We start from the raw sequence: 20716 nt of genomic DNA, 5'->3' as shown, positions 1-20716 counted from the left end.
CTATTTTACATCACCACTCTTCCATTCTCCCAGGTTTGTAACTTTGGTATTGTCCTTGATTGTCCACTCTCCTTTGCTTCACGTAATTAGTCAGTTACCAAATCTTGCAGTTCCTCCTTCCACAAAAGCCCTCCTTTCTGGCCTCTCCTCTCCAATAACACTGCCTCCGTCTTGGTTCAAGTGCTCACTATCTCTTACCTGGGTTATTACAATGGCACTCTGAGGTTTCCTTGCTCCAAGTCTCTCCTCACTCTAATTCACAGCAGCCAAAGTGATTTATTTAAAGTAATGTCTTAGCATATCACTTCATATTGCCTCTGTTTGGCTTTTAAGTTCCTTTACAATCTGACCCCAACCAATATTTCCAGCCCTGTTATACACTACTCTTCTTTCAGCACTACGTAGCCTAGCCAAATTGGTCCTCTCTCCATTCTTCACACATGACACTCTAATCTCCCTGACGTGTACCTTCACAGTTACCATCGTCCATACCTGGAATGTACTTTCTCCTTGTTCAGTCATGTCTGACTCTTTGTGACCCCGTTTGCGGTTTTCTTGGCAAAGATACTGGAGTGGTTTACCATTTCCTTCTCCAACTCATTTTACAGATGAGGAACCGAGGCAAACAAGGTTAAATGACTTGCCTAGGGTCACACAGCTAGCAAGTGTCTGAGGCCACTCATTCCAAGTCCAGGGCTCTTTCCACTGAATCTCCTAGCTGCCCCATCTTTTAATATCAACAATAAAAATATTATTGTATATAATGAGCATTAAAAAATCTGTATCCTTCACTAATGTCTTAATTTGATGCCTTATTGCATTGAAGGGGGAGATTCTCCTATCTTAAAGGCTGTTCTAGTGGAGTCAAGTGTTTAAAAAAGGTTTTAAAAACATTCTTCATGGTGGGTGATATGTTTATGGCCACTTAGCTAGAGGCACATTAGCAGAAGGACTGATACCAGGAAATTCCATGGCAATCCACAAAACCACTTACTAAAGCATAGTATAATTACATTCAGCAGCCATGGAGGATGTGACTACCCACATCATGGACCACAGGTTTATAGCTGGATAAGACCCTATAGCCCATTAATCCAAGCCCCTCATTTTAAAGAACAGAAACACAGGCCCAGAGAAGTTAGGTGACCTTCTCAAGGTCATACAAGTACTAAGTGCAAGAGATGAGGCTTGAAATCAGGTTCTCTGACTCCAAAACAAGGTCTCTTTCCACTATGTCCTACCTCCACATGCCAAAGAAAATGAATGAGCCTTAAAGGAGAGAATTACAAAATGATATATGTGTTCTTTTCTCTTTTATAAATAGTCCTTAAAAGAAGAATATAATGGGTTAACTTCAGGATGAAGAAGAGGTAGGGAATACTGGACTTTAATTTGTTGCATCATTTTATTTATAAAACACAGATCTGGGACTAGAGAGGACCTTAGAGGTTATCAACATCTTTTTTTTTTTCTTCAGAGAAGGACACTGATGCCCAAAGAGGAAACTGATTTGCTCAAAGTCACACAGGTCACTTGGTTCTAAAGTCAACATCTTTTCTACTAAAGCACTCAGATTTAAATAACTCAGTAGTGTTTATCTTTTAGTGTCACTGAGAGCAATAATTACTTTGTGTTAACATATTTCTTTGAAGATCAGAAGATCTAGATTTAAAGGAATTTTACTTTGATATATTTTATGTTCAACAACCTTATGTTCAAATAAAATATTTATTTAACTCCTCAAAACATATGTTTCAAACTAATTTTGCCATTAAAAATTTGTGAACCTTCAGCAGTTTGATTTAGATTTGGTTTGAACTCAAGCCACCAGGGGTTTTGGTCCATCTCTTACTGATGGATTTCCATGTTTCTAGGAGAGATTTCTACTATTTCATCATAAATCCCCCAAGGAACTGTTCACTCAGCATGAAGAGTTAGTGTTTTGAAAAAAATAAGCATCAAATTTAGAAATAGATTTCTATGGATCCACAGTGTAATTCACACTATGTCAGGAAGAAGTCAACATTTCCTCTTCTTTCCCCCTGAATTATCTATATTTAAAGAATTGGGAGAGTTTTTCTCTATTGAATCAAGTTCTAAGTAATTAAATTGTTTATGAATAAGGCTCAGAGGAAAACTGATTTCTGCTGTAAGTACTGCATGAGAAAATATCATTTATAACAGACAGGATATTCAATACAGTAAACTGAAAATAAAAGTTCTATTTCCCTAGGTTTTTGTGTGTGGAGAGAGAGAGAAAAGAAAGGGGGAGAAAGGGAGGGAGAAGGAGAGGGAAATGAAGAAAAAGAGAAGGAGGGAGGAAAAAGGGAAAAAGAAGGGAGAGGGGAATAGGGAGAGAGAGCAAGGAAGGGGAGGAGAGAAGGAAATAGGGAGAAGAAAAAAGAGGAAGAGATGGGGAGAAGAGAGGGAGGCAGGGGAAGAGAGAACTAGAGGAGAAGTAGGAGAGGAGGAGACAGAGAGAATGGTATTCCAAATCCAAAAAATATTATTTCAAACTTTTTACCTTACATTTTTTAAACTTTCTAGATATTTAATATATACTGGTTAATTCTCAGTCTTGTCAGGGACTTCTTAGTGGAGTATACATAAAAATTTTTCTAAGACAATTCAGATGCAAAACAAGAAACATTCATTTCATCTCCGAAGATAGTTTTTAGTGATCTTAATAGCCTCTTCTCTATTTAGAAATCCTGCCTTATCACCAACCCACCAAAGACATATCTAAGTGTTTGGGATGCCTGATGTTAAAGCATAGAAAATAAAAATTGCTATCTGTTTCTATAACTTGCAAACAAATACTGGATGTATACTGATAATTTTTTTTTTTTTGGCTAGGCAATGGAGTTAAGTGACTTGCCCAGGGTCACACAACTAGTGTCAAGTGTCTGAGGCCGGATTTGAACTCAGTTTCTCCTGACTCCAGGGCTTTTGCTCCATCCACTAACCACCTAGCTGCCCTCCTGTATACTAATAATTTACCAGATTTAAGGATCATGGATTAACAAACTCAGAATGGAATTGGCAGTTTTTACTCTGCTGACCTCAAAGAAAGAATTATTTATTAGATTTTCATCTTCCAGATATTTTCCTGCCTTGGTAACTTTTACATTTGACTAAAGTCCAGAATACCTTCCAGGGCTTGAATTCTCCTTTCTTATAATAGAGCAAAATGTAGTAAAATGTACAATGTTTTGGAGTCAGAAGACCTGTGTTCAATTTCTAACTTGTAAGAATTTTGTCATCATATCTTGTGAATATTATAATCACATCTTGCTTACTATAAGTTCTGTGTTTACTCCAGTCAATCTACATTAGTTCAGCTATGTGACTGTGCAAGGCAGTTAACCTCTCTAATAGTCCTTATTTTTAAAATGAGAATAATGATACCTGTATTATCTACCTCTAGTGGTTGCAAATTCAAAGAATCTCAGAGTTAGTAGGGATCTCAGAATTCATTTAATTCAACCCTTCTTGGTTCACAAATCCCCTCTGATGAGTGATCATCTAACCTCTGTTTAAGGGATACCAGTAACAATCTCTTACCCCTGAGGCAGTACTTTGGACAGCTCCAAAGGTTAGGAAAGGTTTTCTTAATATTGTGCTAGAATAGTTCTCATTGCAACTTCTATGTGTTGTTTCTACTTTGGCCCTCCAGTGAGAATGGGGTGATAGCTGGGGGAGGGTGAGTGGCAGAAGGAGGCAAAAAACCGTCTTTAATTCCTCTTGCATGTGAGGGCCCTTCATACTGATGACATCTATGCTGTCCCTCCTCCATAAATCTCTTCTCCAAGCAAAACATCCCCAGGTCCTTTACGTTACCCTTGTATGCTTCAATTTCAGTGTCTCATTATCCTAGTTACCTACCTCCAGACAAGGAATATTAAGTGACATAATATATGTAAAGTGATATTTAAGCCATTATATGATCATGATCATCATTTTCTAATCTTTACCTTCTTAATAACACTTACTAAGTCTATGTCACATCTTTCAGCATTTGATTATATATATTATTCTATATGGGTCTTTTGAGCAAGGCATAATTAATGGTTAGAAAGGTGGTCTCAGAGTCAGGATGACATGTGTTAAAGTATTGATTCTGACATATATAGACCATGTGAATGAGCATTTAATTTCTCAGCGCTCCTAAGCAACTCCCTAAAATTATAACTTATAGAAGAGCTGTTAATGTACGTTGGTTGAAGCACTTTCCTCACTCTCAACACAAGTGAAATCACAGGACTATGAAAAGTTGCTGTTTGGTGCATAAGTATTACCAAACCAAATTTGGTTGTAAACTCTCTAAGGTCAGGGACCATGTCTAAGTTCCTTTAGCACCTTGGACAATGCAGGACATATAACAGGCACTATATGAAATGGAGTGAACTTCAATTTGCACAAAGCATCTTCTTAAACACCTTTATCCTGAATTTCATTGAGATATGACACAATAGTCATTTAAAAATAGTTGTAAGAACATTTTAAACAAATAGAAAACAAAAGGATTAATTTTTAAAACATTTTAAACAGTTCATTTTAAGGACACATTTCAGTAATAAGTCAAGCACTTTCTGGACACATATTTGGCATGCATTGGGGGCTCTTTGTGGATTAAAGGTGCAATTAAAAATTAAACTGAAAATATTTATAATTGTGATGAAGAAATTCATTTTTCCAATGCAACAATAACTCAAACATTTTGACTTATGGTTCTCTGTTCATAATTTTATCTTGTGCATATTTCATTTTGGAGACTACTTTTAGAATCTACCATGTAATTATCCATATATATATACATATGTGCATCATGAAAAATACACACTGAACATTATTAAGCCCCAAGTGATCTCATAAGAAGTGACAACAAATAAATCTCTAGCACAAGTAAATGGTCATATTCAATCCTTGGCCATTAGTATGGAGTTGGAGTATTCCATATTAAACCAGGAAACAGAAACATTAGAATGACCATATCCAATCCTCCTACACATGCTTTTTATATACATTTCTGAGCTTAAGAATATGAGCATAGCAATGAGTGTTTAATTACTATTGCTATTTTGGCACTTAGTTATATAGGGCTTCTAAAGTTTATAAATGAATATATGCAATTATAATATCTTTAGAATTTAGGTATTTGCATCAGTCTAGTCTTATTAGAATTAATATACATATGAGCACAGTGATGATAATCTGGGCATTTTAGTTAAATAAAATATTCTGGGGAAATACTGTATATCATGTTACATTCACAATATAGCTCACTAATAAAAATGCATGGTTCAGTTTTCTTTTCCACCCACCTATTTCATCTGAATTGTTAAAAAATTTTCCTTTAAGAAGCAGTTTAGGCCAATCCCTTACCCAACTCTCAAGAAAATCTTAGATTAATAAAATACATTTCTTATAATAAAATACTTTTTTGGTGTCTCATTAATAGGAATGGCCCAGGCAAATGTCTATTTTTCTTCTAAAGCTCTCAATAGAGTAGGGATTTTTAAAACATCATTTTAATCTATTTTTTTCTTTCCATGTTCTTTTTTCCATGTCAATTATTCTTACTTTTAGCCTCATAATTTAAATCAATGTTTTAAACAAAACTCTGCCATATAGCTTGGTAAAATGATATTGCCTCCCCTCCCCCCAGCCTTTCATCAAATCTGTTCCCAAATCTTCAGTCCCCACTCAATCTGTCCCTTATCAACCCCTGATCCCTTTATTCTCTCAGGAATAGCCCCTCTGATACAAGGCAATTCAGTAAAATAAATAGGTTCTTTAGCTTCATCAAGAAATTGCCATCCATGTATCTGAGAACTTCTAGTAGCCTATAGTATAGTCTCCCAGCTCTTTAAGATCTAAAACTTGATTTTTTAAAAAAAGTGGCCAACTGAAAGTTAGTTATTCTCTACCAATCTACACCTCCTTTAAACATCAGAGATATAGAGAAAGTGATCTAGAACTTTCTCCTAAATACCCTTCCTCTTGAATAGCACCAACTTGGAAATCAAGATTGGTGTTCAAGAGTTTCCCATGGCAATATGGCTTAAGTAAACAAAGATGTACCCTATCTAGAAGTTAATAATTGGATGTTCCTATAGAATCACTAAGAAAATCATGTATAAATTGCCCATTAATAAATACCAATGCCCCAGTGGATCCATTATCTTTCTGATATGGATATTACCTTCAACTATCCAGATTTGATAGAGATGTTCAAGAAAGAAGAACATTAATAAAACAATAAAGATAGATTACCATAAGAAAAATGATTCAAATCACTAATAGAGAAATTCAAATTAAAACAACCTTGAGGTTTCATATAACACATAGCAAAAATTGGCAAAGATGACAAAAGACATAGTTAATATTGCAAGGGTTCTGGAAAGACAGGCAAACAAATGTATTATCACTGGAGTTGTGAATTAGTATAACTATTTTGGAAGGCAATTTAGAATTCTTCAAATAAAGTGGCCCAAGTGCCCATGCCTTCTTACCCAGAGATTCCACTGGTAGGCAATACTTCAAGGAGATTACAAACAAAAAGAAAGCTCTATACACAAAAATATCTTTGGATCACTTTTTGCGGTGGTAAGGAAATGGAAATAAAGTAGATGCCCATGGATTGAGGACTGGATAGACAAACTGTGGCAAGTGAATGTAATGGAATATTACTGTGCTAGAGATGAATCCAGAGAACCGTGGAAAGACTTACATGAACTGATGCAAAATGAAGTAAGCAGATCCAAGAAAACAATATATACAATGGCTCCAATAATTTAAATAAAAATAACAACCACTACAAAACAAATGAAAATGAATGTTGCAAAATTACAAAGAACAAAGTTACCCTAAAAAAAGATATGAGAAGGTACTCCTCTTACTCTTTTGCTGAGGATAAGGTTGGGGTTACAGGGCTAGGGAAGACTGTATATAATGTCAAGTTTTTGTTTTTGTATTTTTTCATTGTATTGATTGGTTTTACTCATTTTTTTCTTTTCCTCTTTTTCATAAAAATAATTTCTTACAAGGAATTGCTCTCTGGGAAGGGGAAAGAGGAAAAATACAGGGGGAAATTTAAGTGATACAAAAATAAAAGCTATCAAAATTAATTTTAAAATAAATTCAAGCAATAAATAATAATGAATTTGACTACTAACTGACTACTAGAAAAGATAAGCCAAAGAAAAGAAATAATTAAGTTACTTTGAGAGCAATTTCTAAAATGATTTCTCATAGTTCATTTAGGAATTTCTGTATCAATCAAGGAAGTATATTTCACAAAAAATTCATCAAATAGTCACATGAAATGCTATTATATAGTCATTACTTAATTAACCATAGGTGAATTTATATGCCTTGTTAATTATGGCTACAAAGTAAATTTAAATTGTCCTCCCTTTACCCCCTAGCATTTCTTTCCCAGTCTTTGTAACTGTATACTTAAGGAATGTAACACAATTAAATATTAGCCTGAACAAAACAGTTAGGAAGGTAATTATGCTTTAGTTGAAAAAAATCACAAAGTGCATTCAGATTATGTGGTACTTTAGATCACTGAACCATTCTTTTACTCAGCTTCTACTAAGAAATGTCAGTTTATAATAAAAACTCATAATTTGATTTAAATTAATAAAGTTTCATTGTTTATGCTTCAATATCACCTTCATAATGTTATTCATCCTCTTTGAGAATGGAAGACAAACAACAACTACTTCTACTATTATGCACGGTCTCTCTCCATTATGATCAATAGGTTAAAAAAACATGTTTTCAAAAGCTAAAATTGACATAAATACTTACCAATAGAAAACTGAAGGACAGAAGCTGTTGTTGTATTAAGGACAGCAGTGGTCTAGAGAAAGGAACATATAAAGATTAGAGATAAATAGAAAAGGACACAGAGAAAGAGAAGGAAAAAAATGAGTGACAGAGAAAAAGAATTCTCTTATCATCTGTTTCTTTTCTTTTTTTCTTGTAAACTTGTTTATGGCCAGGCCTAGGAAGATAGAGCTATTCCATGTTACCCTGGGAGAAACATAGCTAACACTGTATTCAGGAACAATAGCAAATTTTTCAGGTCTCTTATTGCCTGTGTTGGGGCTAGTGAAACTTACTGGATAGCAAAGGGGAATGATGCAAAAATGAACATATATAGAAAATTATGTCAATGAACACAGACTGAATATTGGGGCATAGGATGAATATTTTTATGTTTTAAAAAAAACCTAGACATGTACTCAAAACATCTTTAGTTCTCTCCGATTTCATGAAAGAATAGCTAACACCATCCCATATTGATGAGATGCTATGTTGTTTCAAAAGGCTTGCAGAGGTTATTGCATAATTTTTAATGTCTGAAAATTTTCAGAGTGCTATTAAATTTTGGGGCACCCTGTATGTAACTTAAGTTCTTCTAATAATAATAAAAACAGGTCATAAACTGTATATGACAATAGTCAATAGACCACAAGTGGCTAACATGACCCAGAACTCTTCTTTGAGAAGAGTTATGTCATCATAATTTGCTTAAAATTATCAATATTTTGATTATTAATGTAACTATGTGAATACTGCAAATGGTAGAAAAATTGCTACAATTCATTCTTTCCATACAATCCATGCCAGTCTAATTCAAACATAAGATATTTTATAGTAAATGCTTGGTCTTAAAGCATAAAGAGGATCATTGCTAACAGAAAAGCCATAGATGTTCAGGAATTCTGATGATTTCTATACCATGTGAGTGTGTTACCTTCCCCTACTAATGTCTTGTGTGATGCCTCATCATGGTGGGGTGCTGATCCTGGTTTTTGGAGGTTCTGCCAGTAGAGCATAAGCTCTGACAGTTCCTTCTATGGTGGGGAGGAATCAGGAATTGGACAGTTATCTGAAGACAGGCCCAGCTACACTGGGAAAGAAAGGCTCATTGCTTGGTGGCCTAACAGATTAAGTGCTAGACTAGGAGTCAGGATGACTCAAATTCAAATCTTTCCTCAAAAGCTTACTGGTTTATGACCCTGAGAATTTTACTTAAACTCCCTCAAGCCTCTCAGTTTCCTTATCTGTACAATGGGGAAAATAGCAGCTACCTCTCAGGGTCATTTGTGATGGGAAATGGGTTAACATATGAAGTATTTTGTAAAACACAAAGCACCATATAAATACTAGCTGTTGTGAGATTGGTCACTGGGTGATGAATTTGTTTTTCAGCTGTGTGGCTCACCATCTAACTAAGCAAAAAGAGGTTGCAATCTTTGTGGGTAAAGGAAGGATATACACCAAGGAAAACATGACTCTCTGAGTGTACTGAAGAATATGTGAAGTAAATGTACACAGCAGCTTTTCCTCCTATTCCTTAAAGCTGAAAAGGTATAAGAAAATTTTTTGAAAAATATTTGAAATATAAGTTCTTCGAAGTAAAGATAAATGCAAAGTGTGATTATTATTTTTGTGTAATTAAATACCATGGAAGTTTATAGGAGGATCACTTGGGTAATATCAACAAAGGCAAAAAAAAAAGAGCACAGAGGTTCACAAACACATGTAGCGTTGTGTTGCTCAGGATTCCAACTCCTCAGCAGTCACCCCTACTTATGAAGTCACACTGCTGACTCCTAAATTATATGTACACAGCATGGCGAGCAGGATACCACAGATAATCAAAGACTGATGACTACTGATTGGTCAACACCTTTTTTTTTATACTAGTGTGACTAAGGAGCTGTGAGATAATTTATTTTCCTTTCACTTCTCGTTTCTCATTTAGCATTCTGAAATAATTATCAAAAGAGAGAATTAGGGGAAATGAAGAAAAAAATATCAGAAACAAGGGGCATGCTTAACCCATGAACTATATAATTTGTATTCAGATAATCAATTCCATTTGAAATTAGCAATTATAAATGTTCATCTTTACCTAAAATATCAATATAATTTTACCCTGAAAAACTAGTAGTTCTTTAATTCTGACAACATGGCCACTAAAGGGCCTCTTAAAAGGGATTTTGATCAATATTATATATGAGCTAAGAACAATTTACATGGAAGTCTTTGCTACAAAATGCCTGAGCTTTAATAACCCGAATAGACTGAAGCATGCAAAACATGAAGATTTATAGCTGTCTGAATCTGAAGAATTTATTGCTCATGGTCAGGCCATTAACCCTTGGAGAAGTGTAAGTAGAAAGATGTTTGTACCCTACTCAATGTCATTTTTCATAGTCTTTTGTTCCGCAGCCCCATTTTTTTTGGGTGTGAGTCTTCCATAGCCTGAATTCATCTACACAGTAGAATAAATTTCCCAAAGTATCAGAAGATCTCTTGATAAATAGTGTTTTGATTCACAACCAACTCCTGCAGGTCACTTCTCTCCACATGTTAAGAGTAAATAGATTAAAGAGTAAAATGATTTTTCTTTATTTTATACTACAAAAAAGGACAAAAGCACAAGGTAGCAAAGTGCTATTGTGTCTGTCCTAAATATGTAAGGATGTCACTTCATAGGAAGCAGATCCTGGCTCTGGACTTATTAACATCTCAGGTCACACTTCAATTTTCTCATACGTAAAATGAGGGAATTGGAGCAGAATGGCCTCTTTATAAAGTCCATTCTAGCTCTAGATATGTGACACCATGCTATGTAAATGTTAAAATGTTATCTTGGCTCTTTACATATGATGGTAGGTAACTGGTCTATGTTTTTTCTACTTCATTGAATGACTGATTGACTTCACTGACCAAAGAAAGCTGCTAGCCTTTGACTCTACAGTTGTTATGTCTGTGGCTAATTGGATGATCACTTTAGTAAGAATTACTACTGTTAAGAATAATGGAATATATGTGTACACACACACACACACACACACACACATATATATATATATATATATATATATATATATATATATATATATATATATATATATATATATATTTATATAGTCAAAATAAGCAATTCTGGCACTTAGTGGACCCATTCTTATCTTGCCCAGTGGTAGCAGGTTCAGATTGCATGGGATATTTCTGATACTCATGAGTACATTCACCCAAAGTTTCCCCAAATAAATCGTCTTCATTGAATATAGTTAAAACAACCATTTTTGAAAGTAGTAAAACAGAATCTATTCTATATGATGGCAACGTAGTGGCTTTTGTGGATTTTTCAGTTTTTACCCATTGGTTTAGTCATCATGTAAGCTTAACATGAAAGGATAAAATTTAGATGTTAGGAATGCAGTATTCAGCTATGAAACCAAAACAGTAGCATCCATTAACAAAAACAAGAAAATGGCAGAGATTCCTAGGAGTAAGTAAACATAAAGGTTTCCCTCTATATTTTCATCTACATGAATTCCAGGAATAGATTTAGAACTTCAGTCACAGTACTGCAGGCTTGAATCCAATCTTACTGGGAAAAAATATGGCTAAGGAAAAGGGAATATTTGCTGCCTAGAATATAAGCATGATTCTTAAACAGTCTGTAATATTTCACTCTGGTTCAAATGATGTAAAAGCTTCCTAGGAAAATTCCTAGGATAAGAATATGATTCTATCTATATTTTCTCACCTTTGGAAACATTCCTTAAAAATGTCATGGACTTAAACCAGAAAATTATTTTTAAGCATTCCTTTTTCATTAAGTGTTTAATCAACCCTACTGATAATATTATACAAATCAAAAAGGTTGATTAGGCAAGCTAATCCTAATAGAAAAATAGGATAGTCGTAAAAACAAATAGCTTAAGTCTTATGTTAGGTGATTATGAGTTTAAGGGCTCTTTTTGGAGTAATGTTTTATTTCCTGTTGGCTGATGGAAAAGTACAATTTGACAAGCATTTCCGAAAGTACTACTGAATCTAAGTCACTCACAACAGGAAATGATTCTCTGTTCAAATTGTCTTCCATGGAAGGATTGACTTTTTTTTCTAAAAAATTATAAATAATTTAGTTTTTAGTGGGAAAAATTAAGAGTGATGTACACTACTTTAAAAAATGCTAGCAAAACTTTGATTTGGGGGCTTCTTTAAGGAGGGCTGCAGTCCCAGAGTCACATCCATCTTTGGGAATAATACAGAACCTTCCCAGACTTGAGTTATGAGCACCTATTATTTTAATTTGCATCCAATTAATTCTGTTGTATGAGCTCCAATTTCAACAAGAAACTCCTCAATTTATCAATGTTTTGAGGCTCCTCTCTTCAATAAATTAAATGTATCTATTGCCATGAAAGAGGTACTCATGCAGTATGAAAAAGAACTATGTTACATAAAATTAATTGGCTATCACTTCTTGATAACTAAATCTTCTTTTAATTGCTACAGCATTTTTCTTTCTTTAAAAAAAACCCACAGGACACAGTCTTTTAGGAACCTGTTAAATTAATGATGTTGAAATAGAATGTGCGGGCCTGCAGTGGTAAAAAGGAAGAAAAACAACAAAATATCCTCAAAACCTGCTACAAAAGACAACAGAAGAAGAAAGATGTGTGAAACATGAAAAATGAGTATTAAGTAAGAACAAAAGTATATATAGGCAGATTATCATCAAAGAAAAGGAGATAGCAAATAATACAAGCTTGAGTAACCTCAGTTCTATAAAATTGAGCTTCAAGGTCTATAAACTTAAGCAAAGCAACTTAAAAGATAATAATTAACCACATGCTGATGGCTAGTGGTTGTATAAAATCATATAATCTCTCCTTATGATCCAAAATTTTTCATTTTATCTTATAATGGTCAAAATAGCACAACACATTCATTTTCCAGTAGGAAAGTAATATTAGTGCAAGCAAAAGGAAATGAAATTCACCTTTTATGAATTTGAAATAAATCATTTTAAACCAAAAATTTATAAATGAGTTCATTTTTTTAAGTTCATTTTTTTCTTGGCTGTTACAAGTCACAACGGTAACTATCAATAATGATAATATATAGTTATTTATATAACACTTTAAGGGTTTTTAAAGCACTTAACCTACATCATGTGAGCCAAAATTTCAGAACAGTTTGAAAAAGTCATTCATCAAACATGTCTGGTATGCTTAAAGAATTAAATGGAAATTTCAAAGTGAAAAATCTTTCATACAATACTTAGATTAACATATAAACATTTTGGGGAAAAAAACATGCTGAGCCTGAGAATTTTAAAAAATAATTAACTGAAATGTTACTTAGTGATTCAATAACAGTACCATATAAATCAATTTGAGGCTTTGCCACTTTTTTATTTGTAGTTTTTTTTCCTTTTTATCTTTGAAACACCTCCTTCCGCCTCCTTAGAAATAATGTCTAGCTATTAACAATATAAGCAATATTATAACATCTTAGTAAGCTTAAATGGGATAATAAAACCTTTCATTGGTTAAATATACTGAAGACTTACACAAAATAGATTTTTAAAAAGTCTTACACATTTAGAATCATGTCAGCAAGAAACAAGCCCTTACCAGTTCTCTTGGACCATATGGTTCACAGAACGTCACAGAGTTGCCGTGCATAATTACACCACACTGTTCTCCAATCTCACAGTTGTTACATTCAACCCTGCAAGAACATGGAAATTCATTTCAAGTATGAGAGCTAAAGTTGTATGAGGTGACTACCTTAGGAAAGAAAATCCAATGTTTGACAAAGACTAGGTCGCACAAATTTTGGTTATATATTATACCAACAAGAATGGAATTAAACTGAATTGGACCCATTGTTTTAATATTAAATGCCTATGAATAAAAGTGCTAATGATTCAAATTAGTAAATTAATAACTTATTAAGGTTATTAAAATTTCACAGGTAAAATGAGATACCTGATTATCCTTTTTGTAAAAACATGTTTAAAGATGTCTGTAGGCAGCAAAAGTTGACATATACTTCTTATATTTCTTATGTTTGTTTTCAGTTTACTCATACCACTTATTCTTCCTTACATGATGATGTGCTGGGATTTAGAATTCTCAGCTTAAGATGTTTGCTGGTTTGGGTTTTCTATTGTCATGTAGGACATCAGGGAAACTACCTACAGTTCTTGGGGGCAGCTAGGCAGTGCAGTGGATAGAGCACTGGGCCAAGAATCAGGAAGATCTGAGTTCAAATCCAGCCTCAGACACTTACTATGTGACCCTGAGCAAGTCTTTGGAACCTGTTTGCCTCAGTTTCCTCATTGTAAAATGAGCTGGAGAAGGAAATGGCAAACCATTACAGTATCTTTGCCAAGAAAAACCTAAATGGAGTCACAAAGAATTGGACATGAATGAACAACAACTTATATTTCATAATACTATTTTGCATGCTGATCACAGTATTTATAATACTTTTTCCAAAGCATTTCAATGTACCATTTTAAGTATTATATACCCAGCCACTAAGGGGAAAAAGATCTACATTTCTCCTTCTAGCACCTTGTACCTCATGAGAGCTGTATTTCATGTAGAAAGAACATTGTTGAAGACTCTCACATTCCAGGTGCTAAACACTGTGGAAAGGGCACTGTGCCCTTAATTTCAGAGACCTTTGTAGTATGCCCTTTCAGCTATTTGCTTATGTCTGAGACAAGGCAGCAAAAAATTCTGAGACATATTCCTCCTAGCAATCTCAGGAGTAGAGGCAAGAAATATGAACTATAAATAATAGGTAAACAGCAACGGATTCACTGCTACCTGGTGTATTTCATGGAGGAAAAAACCTGTCACAGCCAAGGACAATGAAAAACCAAGACTATCCAAATTTGAACAAACATAGCATAATGTCTTCAGTAGCTATTGAACAGGTTAACTGTATCATTGGATCACAAACCTCCTGTAGGAAATTTTCACTCTTTTAAGAATAAGAATGTGGGGAAAATACATTTTCACTTTTTATTGTTTGTCAGCATGTCTGACTGTTTGTGATCCCATTTGGGGTTTTCTTGGCAGATACTGGAGGAGTTTGCCATTTCCTTCTTCAGCCCATTTTACAGATGAGAAAATGGTGGCAAACAGGATTAAGTGACTTGCCTAGGGTCACACAGCTAGTAACTGTCTGAGGCCAGATTTGAACTCAGGAAAATGAATTTTTCTGCCTCCAGGTCTGACACTCTATTCATTGTGCCACTTACCTGTTCCTGATCTTGGAACTAGGAAGATATATATATGTAGCACAGTTTTTTAAAAGTCTAACTTTAAAGCTCGGGTCTCAACTGCTTTCTGGATTTTGGGGAATTTCTTCTTCCCTGTCTATATAAAGTTCTTCAACATAGACAGCCTACAGTCTTGGGGAAATTACTTTGAGTTTGATATGAGTAGTACAATTTTAATTATGATACCCCCTTTTAAGTAATGCAAGTAGTCTATCTTGAAACTGTGGTTACTGAGTGTAATAAAAGAAAAAGGAAATGCAAAAATCTTCTTGTTACAATGATACCATCAAGATGGTTTAGCATCTATGATACAGTGAAATGACTCCAGGTGGGGAAGCGTAGGCAACAACAAATAGAACACCATAAATATTCAAACAATGAACAGTATGATCTAATGAACACAACGTTGTATTTGAAGTCGGGGACACCTCAGATTGAATTCTGCCTCTAATACTTATCATCTGGGCAGCCACAGTCAGGCCATCTCAGCTCTCTAAGCCTTGGTTTATTTCTCTACAATAGAGGTGTCAATATTGCCGAGTGCCCTCTGAAGCAGATTAAAATATAATTGGGAAATGTTTAACAAAATAACTAAAGATACATATATAAAAGGTTTTATATATCAAGATGCAGCTACAGGCATCTTAATGCATGTTTTAGCAGCCTCCATTTCTATTTCATCCACCATATGAGGATTATCTGTAGTATCTTCTTCATAAGGTTATTGTGCATATCAGAGCATGACACTTACTAGCTGTGTGACCTTGGGCAAATCACTTAACCTCTTTTTGTCTCAGTTTCCTCAACTATAAAATATGGATAACAATAGCACTTACTTCCCTGGGTTGTTGTGAAGGTCAAACAAAAGAAAAGTTATAAAGCACTTAGCTTGGTGCCTGGCACATAATAAGCACTATGTAAATGTTTTATTATTATCATTATTATTATAAGATATATAAAGCTTTCTGTAAGCCTTAGTGTGTGTGCTGATATTTTTTTCATGAGTGTGGGGCATTCTCAGTATCAGAACTTCCTTCACTGACACAGATAGCAACTTTATATTGTAGTGTTACTAAATAAACCCTAGATTTCCTGACACACCCAGGAGTTCCATGACAAACCCAGGGATCGCACAGCTAGTAAGTCTCAGTAAGTCTCAGAGTTGGATCTGAACCAAAGTCTCCCTTATTCCACTCTCAGCACTCCAACCACTACTCTACAAACTAATGCTTAGTACAGTGTCTGGCACATAATAATACTTGCTATATAAATGCTTATTCCCTTTCTCCTTCCCTAAACCATACAGCCTCTTCTCAGGGATGGATGGAGAGAACTGTGAGCTTACTATATGTCTATCTCCAGTTCTATATAGAGAAAGATGGCAGTGGGGAGGGAGGAGAGAAACAAGCACATGTCAAGTAACTACCACATAGTAGTGCTTTACAAATATTATCTCAACAATTGTGAGGTAGCTACTATTATTATCTTCATTTTGCAGTTGAGGAAACTGAGACAAACAAGTTAACTGACATGCTGCCTCACCCAGGATTCCTTGATATTACAAGTTTGTGAACCTCTAGTTTGATATTTGAAAATTACTTGCGCTTTTCATCTCTGCTCTTCATAAAACTGTACTTTAAAATGATTTTACTGATCATGGTATAACCTTCTCAATAACTGCTACACCCAGAGATTTTGCTAATGAAGAATTTCTATTAGCAATGAACGGGAAGTTTGATTGTGGCAGCTGGAAGGGGCCAAATCGATAGAGTGTTGGGATCTCTGAACCCAAGAAGACTAAAGTTCAAGCCTCCTCTTTAGCATAAAATGAGTAGACTTGTGTCCAACAAAAATAGTATCCACTACAATGGAGGCTGGCTAGCATAGAAACCAAATGGCAAAGATAGTCCCTATGAATAGCGAGGTCCTCCTGATGCTCCTATTTGGTGAAGACATTGAGCTGAATGGACAAAGTCCTAGAACGCTGCAGTTTCCTAAATGGGATTCATAATTGCTCAAAGAGTTTGATCTAAGTAGTGGCAAGAAAAATAAGTAAAGAATGCTTATTTTCTAGATTATGCTAGAGACTTGTATAGAAAACATTGCACAATATATCTGTGCTTATGGGTAGTTATACACACAACACACATACATACATACATATATACACACACACACACACACACACACACACACACACACACATATACACGCATATGTGTGTCTTGGAAAAACATTACAAATAGATAGTATGATGGTCTCAGAGCTGAACAGGAGGAGAATGGGCTGGGCTGTCTTTGGGAAATTGTTAAATGTGTTTAATGACTCGGAATTTCTTTCTGAAGTAAATATCCATCTTTTTAGCAACAATCTTCTACTGGTGATGATTGATGCCTATGACTTATGGAACATCAAAACATTGAAGGTGAGGGTCACCCAAAGGACAAAGAATAAGCATATATTATCTATGAGCAGGTTGTAGTACAGTACAAGTGAATAAATGTGCAGAAGTGTTGAAATGGCATTATCAGAGAGATGCATTGCTAGAAAAAATCTGGGTCATTCATATAGTGAGAGTGAGGGATAACCTTTGGCTACTCATTCACTCTGTTAATATCTACACAATGTCAAGTGACCCACAAGAAATCCCCCACCATGTTATATAATTCCCATTGTGAGATGCACAAGGTAGGCAGCCATGGATGTGTTATGACCTCCATCACTGGTAGGAGTACTAATATTGATAAGATCCTAAATCCACTGAAGTATTAAAATAATACTATTACATATCTCTTTTCAAAGATGGAGCATCAGTCTATTAATCAATAAGCACTTTTAAAGCACCTACTATGTGCCAGGCACTTTGCCAGCTACTGAGGATACAAAGACAAAAAAAAATCAACCTGAAATATTTCCTGCTCTCAACAGGCTTATATTCTACCAGGAGAATAAACATGTACACATGTAAATCTAGAGAGAATATATGTAGAATGAATACAAAATAAATGTAAGGTTCTTAAATTTTGAGCTCATTCTCTCCTGGGTGAAGTGAATCATATTCATATAGGCCTTGCTGTAAACTAAGCAGGAAAACACCACCATTTTGAAGCAAAATGGTTCTCCTTAGGAAAGAAAATAAATGGTTTGGTAGCTTTTGTTCCATCCCCATTCACTACTTTCCCATATTTCTCTTCTCTTCTGTGACTTAAACTCCTTAAGAAGGCCTTCTTCAATAGATGTCTCCACTTTTCTGCTCACTCTCTTAAGTCTTTGTAGTTTGCCTTCTGTCCTCATGATTCAACCAAAATTACTCTCTCCAAACTTACTAATAATCTTTCAATTGCCAAACCTAGTGGCTTTTCCCCAGTCCTCATTCTTCTTGACCTCTTTGAGCCCTGGACACTGTTGATCACCCTCCTCTCCTTGGTACTCTCTTCTCACTAGGCTTTTGTGACTCTGATCTCTCCTAGTTCTCCTTGTACTGGGTTAATCCCTCCTTCTCTGTTTCCTTTGCTGGATCTTCATTTAAGTCATGCCCTCTTCTCGTGTCCCTCTATACATTTTCACTTGGTGATCACATGTTCCCATGGTTTCAATTATTATCTCTATCTAGGGTAATATGGAAATATGTTTTGCATGACTTCACATGTGGAACTGATATCATATTTCTTGCCTTCTCACTGGGTGGGGAAGGAGCTAGAGGGAGGGAATGAATTTGGAATTAAAAATTTTAAATGTTAAAAATAAGTGAATAATCAATTTTTAAAATTATCTGTCTAGATGATTCTCAAATCTGTTCATCCAGCCCTAATCTCTCTCCTGATCTCTAGACTTGTATCTGCAACTGCCTATTAGATATCTTGAATGTCCCATAGAAATCTTAAACTCAACATGGGCAAAACTGAACTCACGATCTTTCCTCCTAAACCCTATCTCTTTCCCAAGTTCCCTAGGAAACTGCCAAGGGTACCACCATCCCTCCAGGTACCTAGGCTTTTAAACTGGGTGTCATTCTTATCTCCTCACTCTCTCTCATTCCCATATCCAATATGTTGTCAAGGCCTTTTGATTCTACCTTCTTAACCCCTCTTGTATACATCCCCATTCTCTCTTCTGACACTATCAGCATCCTGGTAAGGGCTGTCATCTCCTTACACCTGGACTGTAGCAATACCTTGTTGGTTGCTCTCCCTGCCTCAAGTCCCTCTCCACTCTAATCCATTCTCCTCTCAGTTGTCAAATTGATCTTCCTAATAACTAAAGTATGACAATATTACCCCATCCCCCCATTAAATAAAGTCCATTTTGTTAAATATTAAGTTCAGGATTAAAATAAATTAATCCTGTTTGGCTTTCAAAACCCTTCATTACTTGGTCCATTCCTGTCTTTATATTGTTCTTATACTGTATTTCCCTACAAGTATTTGGTGATCTAGGGACACTGGCTTCCTTGCTCTTCTGGGCACAGTAAAAATATGTAGCATTTATATTACCCTTTAAGATTTGCAAAGTGGTTTACAAATATTATCTCATTTTATCCTCACAACAAATCTTAGAGGTTAAGTGATCTTAACATGTTCATTTTGCAGATGAGAAAACAGGCAGGGAGAAGTTAAGCAATTTGCCTAGGGTTACACAGTGTTTGAGAATGAATGTGGACCAAGGTCTTCCTGACTCTAGGTCCAGTGCTCTATACACTGTGCAACCTAGTTGTCAAAACAGTCCAATTCCCAATTCTGTGCCTTTTCACTGGATGTCTCCCATGCCTGAAATGCTTCCCCTCTTCATCACCACCTCTTAGCTGGCTTCCTTTAAATCTCAGCTGAAGTCTCACTTTTGGCAAGAAGCCTTTCCCACTTCTCCTTAATCTTAGTGCCTTCCATCTGATAACACCCCCAATTTATACTTTATGTATCTTATTTGTAAATAAGCACACTGTAGATGCTTAATAAATGATAGTTTATTGACTACCAAAACAAAACAAGAACTATCATTTGTTTAGTCTTAGTCACTTTGTCTTAAAATTCTTAATGATTCTTCTGATTATCATGTTTTTTCCCCTTTACTGACTGTGTATAACATTTGCACAAGCAGACCCTGAGGAATATGACTGCCACTTACTTATATGACAAAAACTGTTAATGAATATTAAAATATAGAGAAGTCATTAAAGGATGGCTCTTTAGCACTAATATCCCCCTCGATTTAGTATATGGCTACAAAACCTGAAATTCCACAATCTCAAAACAGTTAAAATCACAAATGATCTAAAGAAAGGGTAAAGGAATTGTGTACAATGAGCAGAAACAGACCGTGTTACCCATAATGACTCGTGTTCAAGAAGTGGTATGAAATCCCTTATTTGGGATATGTGTAAGCAGAAAATGAGGTTGGATGGTCATGTAGCCAGAGAGAAAGAAAAACAACAGATGGAAAGCTGAAGTGGTACACTAGTACACTTGCAATACTAATACTCCAGGAGAAAAAGGTCTGCATCAGGCATAATCTGTATCTGAAGAGAAGGAAACCAAATCAACAAAATCTAGGATTTCATCTGTTTGATGCACACCTTTATTTTATTTCATT

The 20716-nt window shown here is 35.1% G+C and overlaps 1 protein-coding gene across 2 annotated transcripts in view; it reads right to left on the bottom strand.

The window, feature by feature from the left end:
• RELN (reelin) overlaps positions 1-20716 on the bottom strand; it is a 548072-nt gene that overhangs the window by 281124 nt on the left and 246232 nt on the right. For both annotated transcript variants that reach the window (XM_020984542.2, XM_020984544.2), the window contains exons 7-8: positions 13467-13563; positions 7822-7873 (exon numbers count right to left, since the gene is read on the bottom strand). In XM_020984542.2, the coding sequence (XP_020840201.1) occupies positions 7822-7873; positions 13467-13563 (149 nt within the window). The remainder of the gene's footprint in view (positions 1-7821; positions 7874-13466; positions 13564-20716) is intronic.

Source organism: Phascolarctos cinereus, unplaced genomic scaffold (assembly GCF_003287225.1).
Source record: "Phascolarctos cinereus isolate Bilbo 61053 unplaced genomic scaffold, phaCin_HiC Scaffold_1;HRSCAF=81, whole genome shotgun sequence".
Classification (NCBI taxonomy): domain Eukaryota; kingdom Metazoa; phylum Chordata; class Mammalia; order Diprotodontia; family Phascolarctidae; genus Phascolarctos; species Phascolarctos cinereus.
The sequence above is the reverse complement of the archived record's forward strand: the minus strand, read 5'-3'. Positions and strand labels throughout refer to the sequence as shown.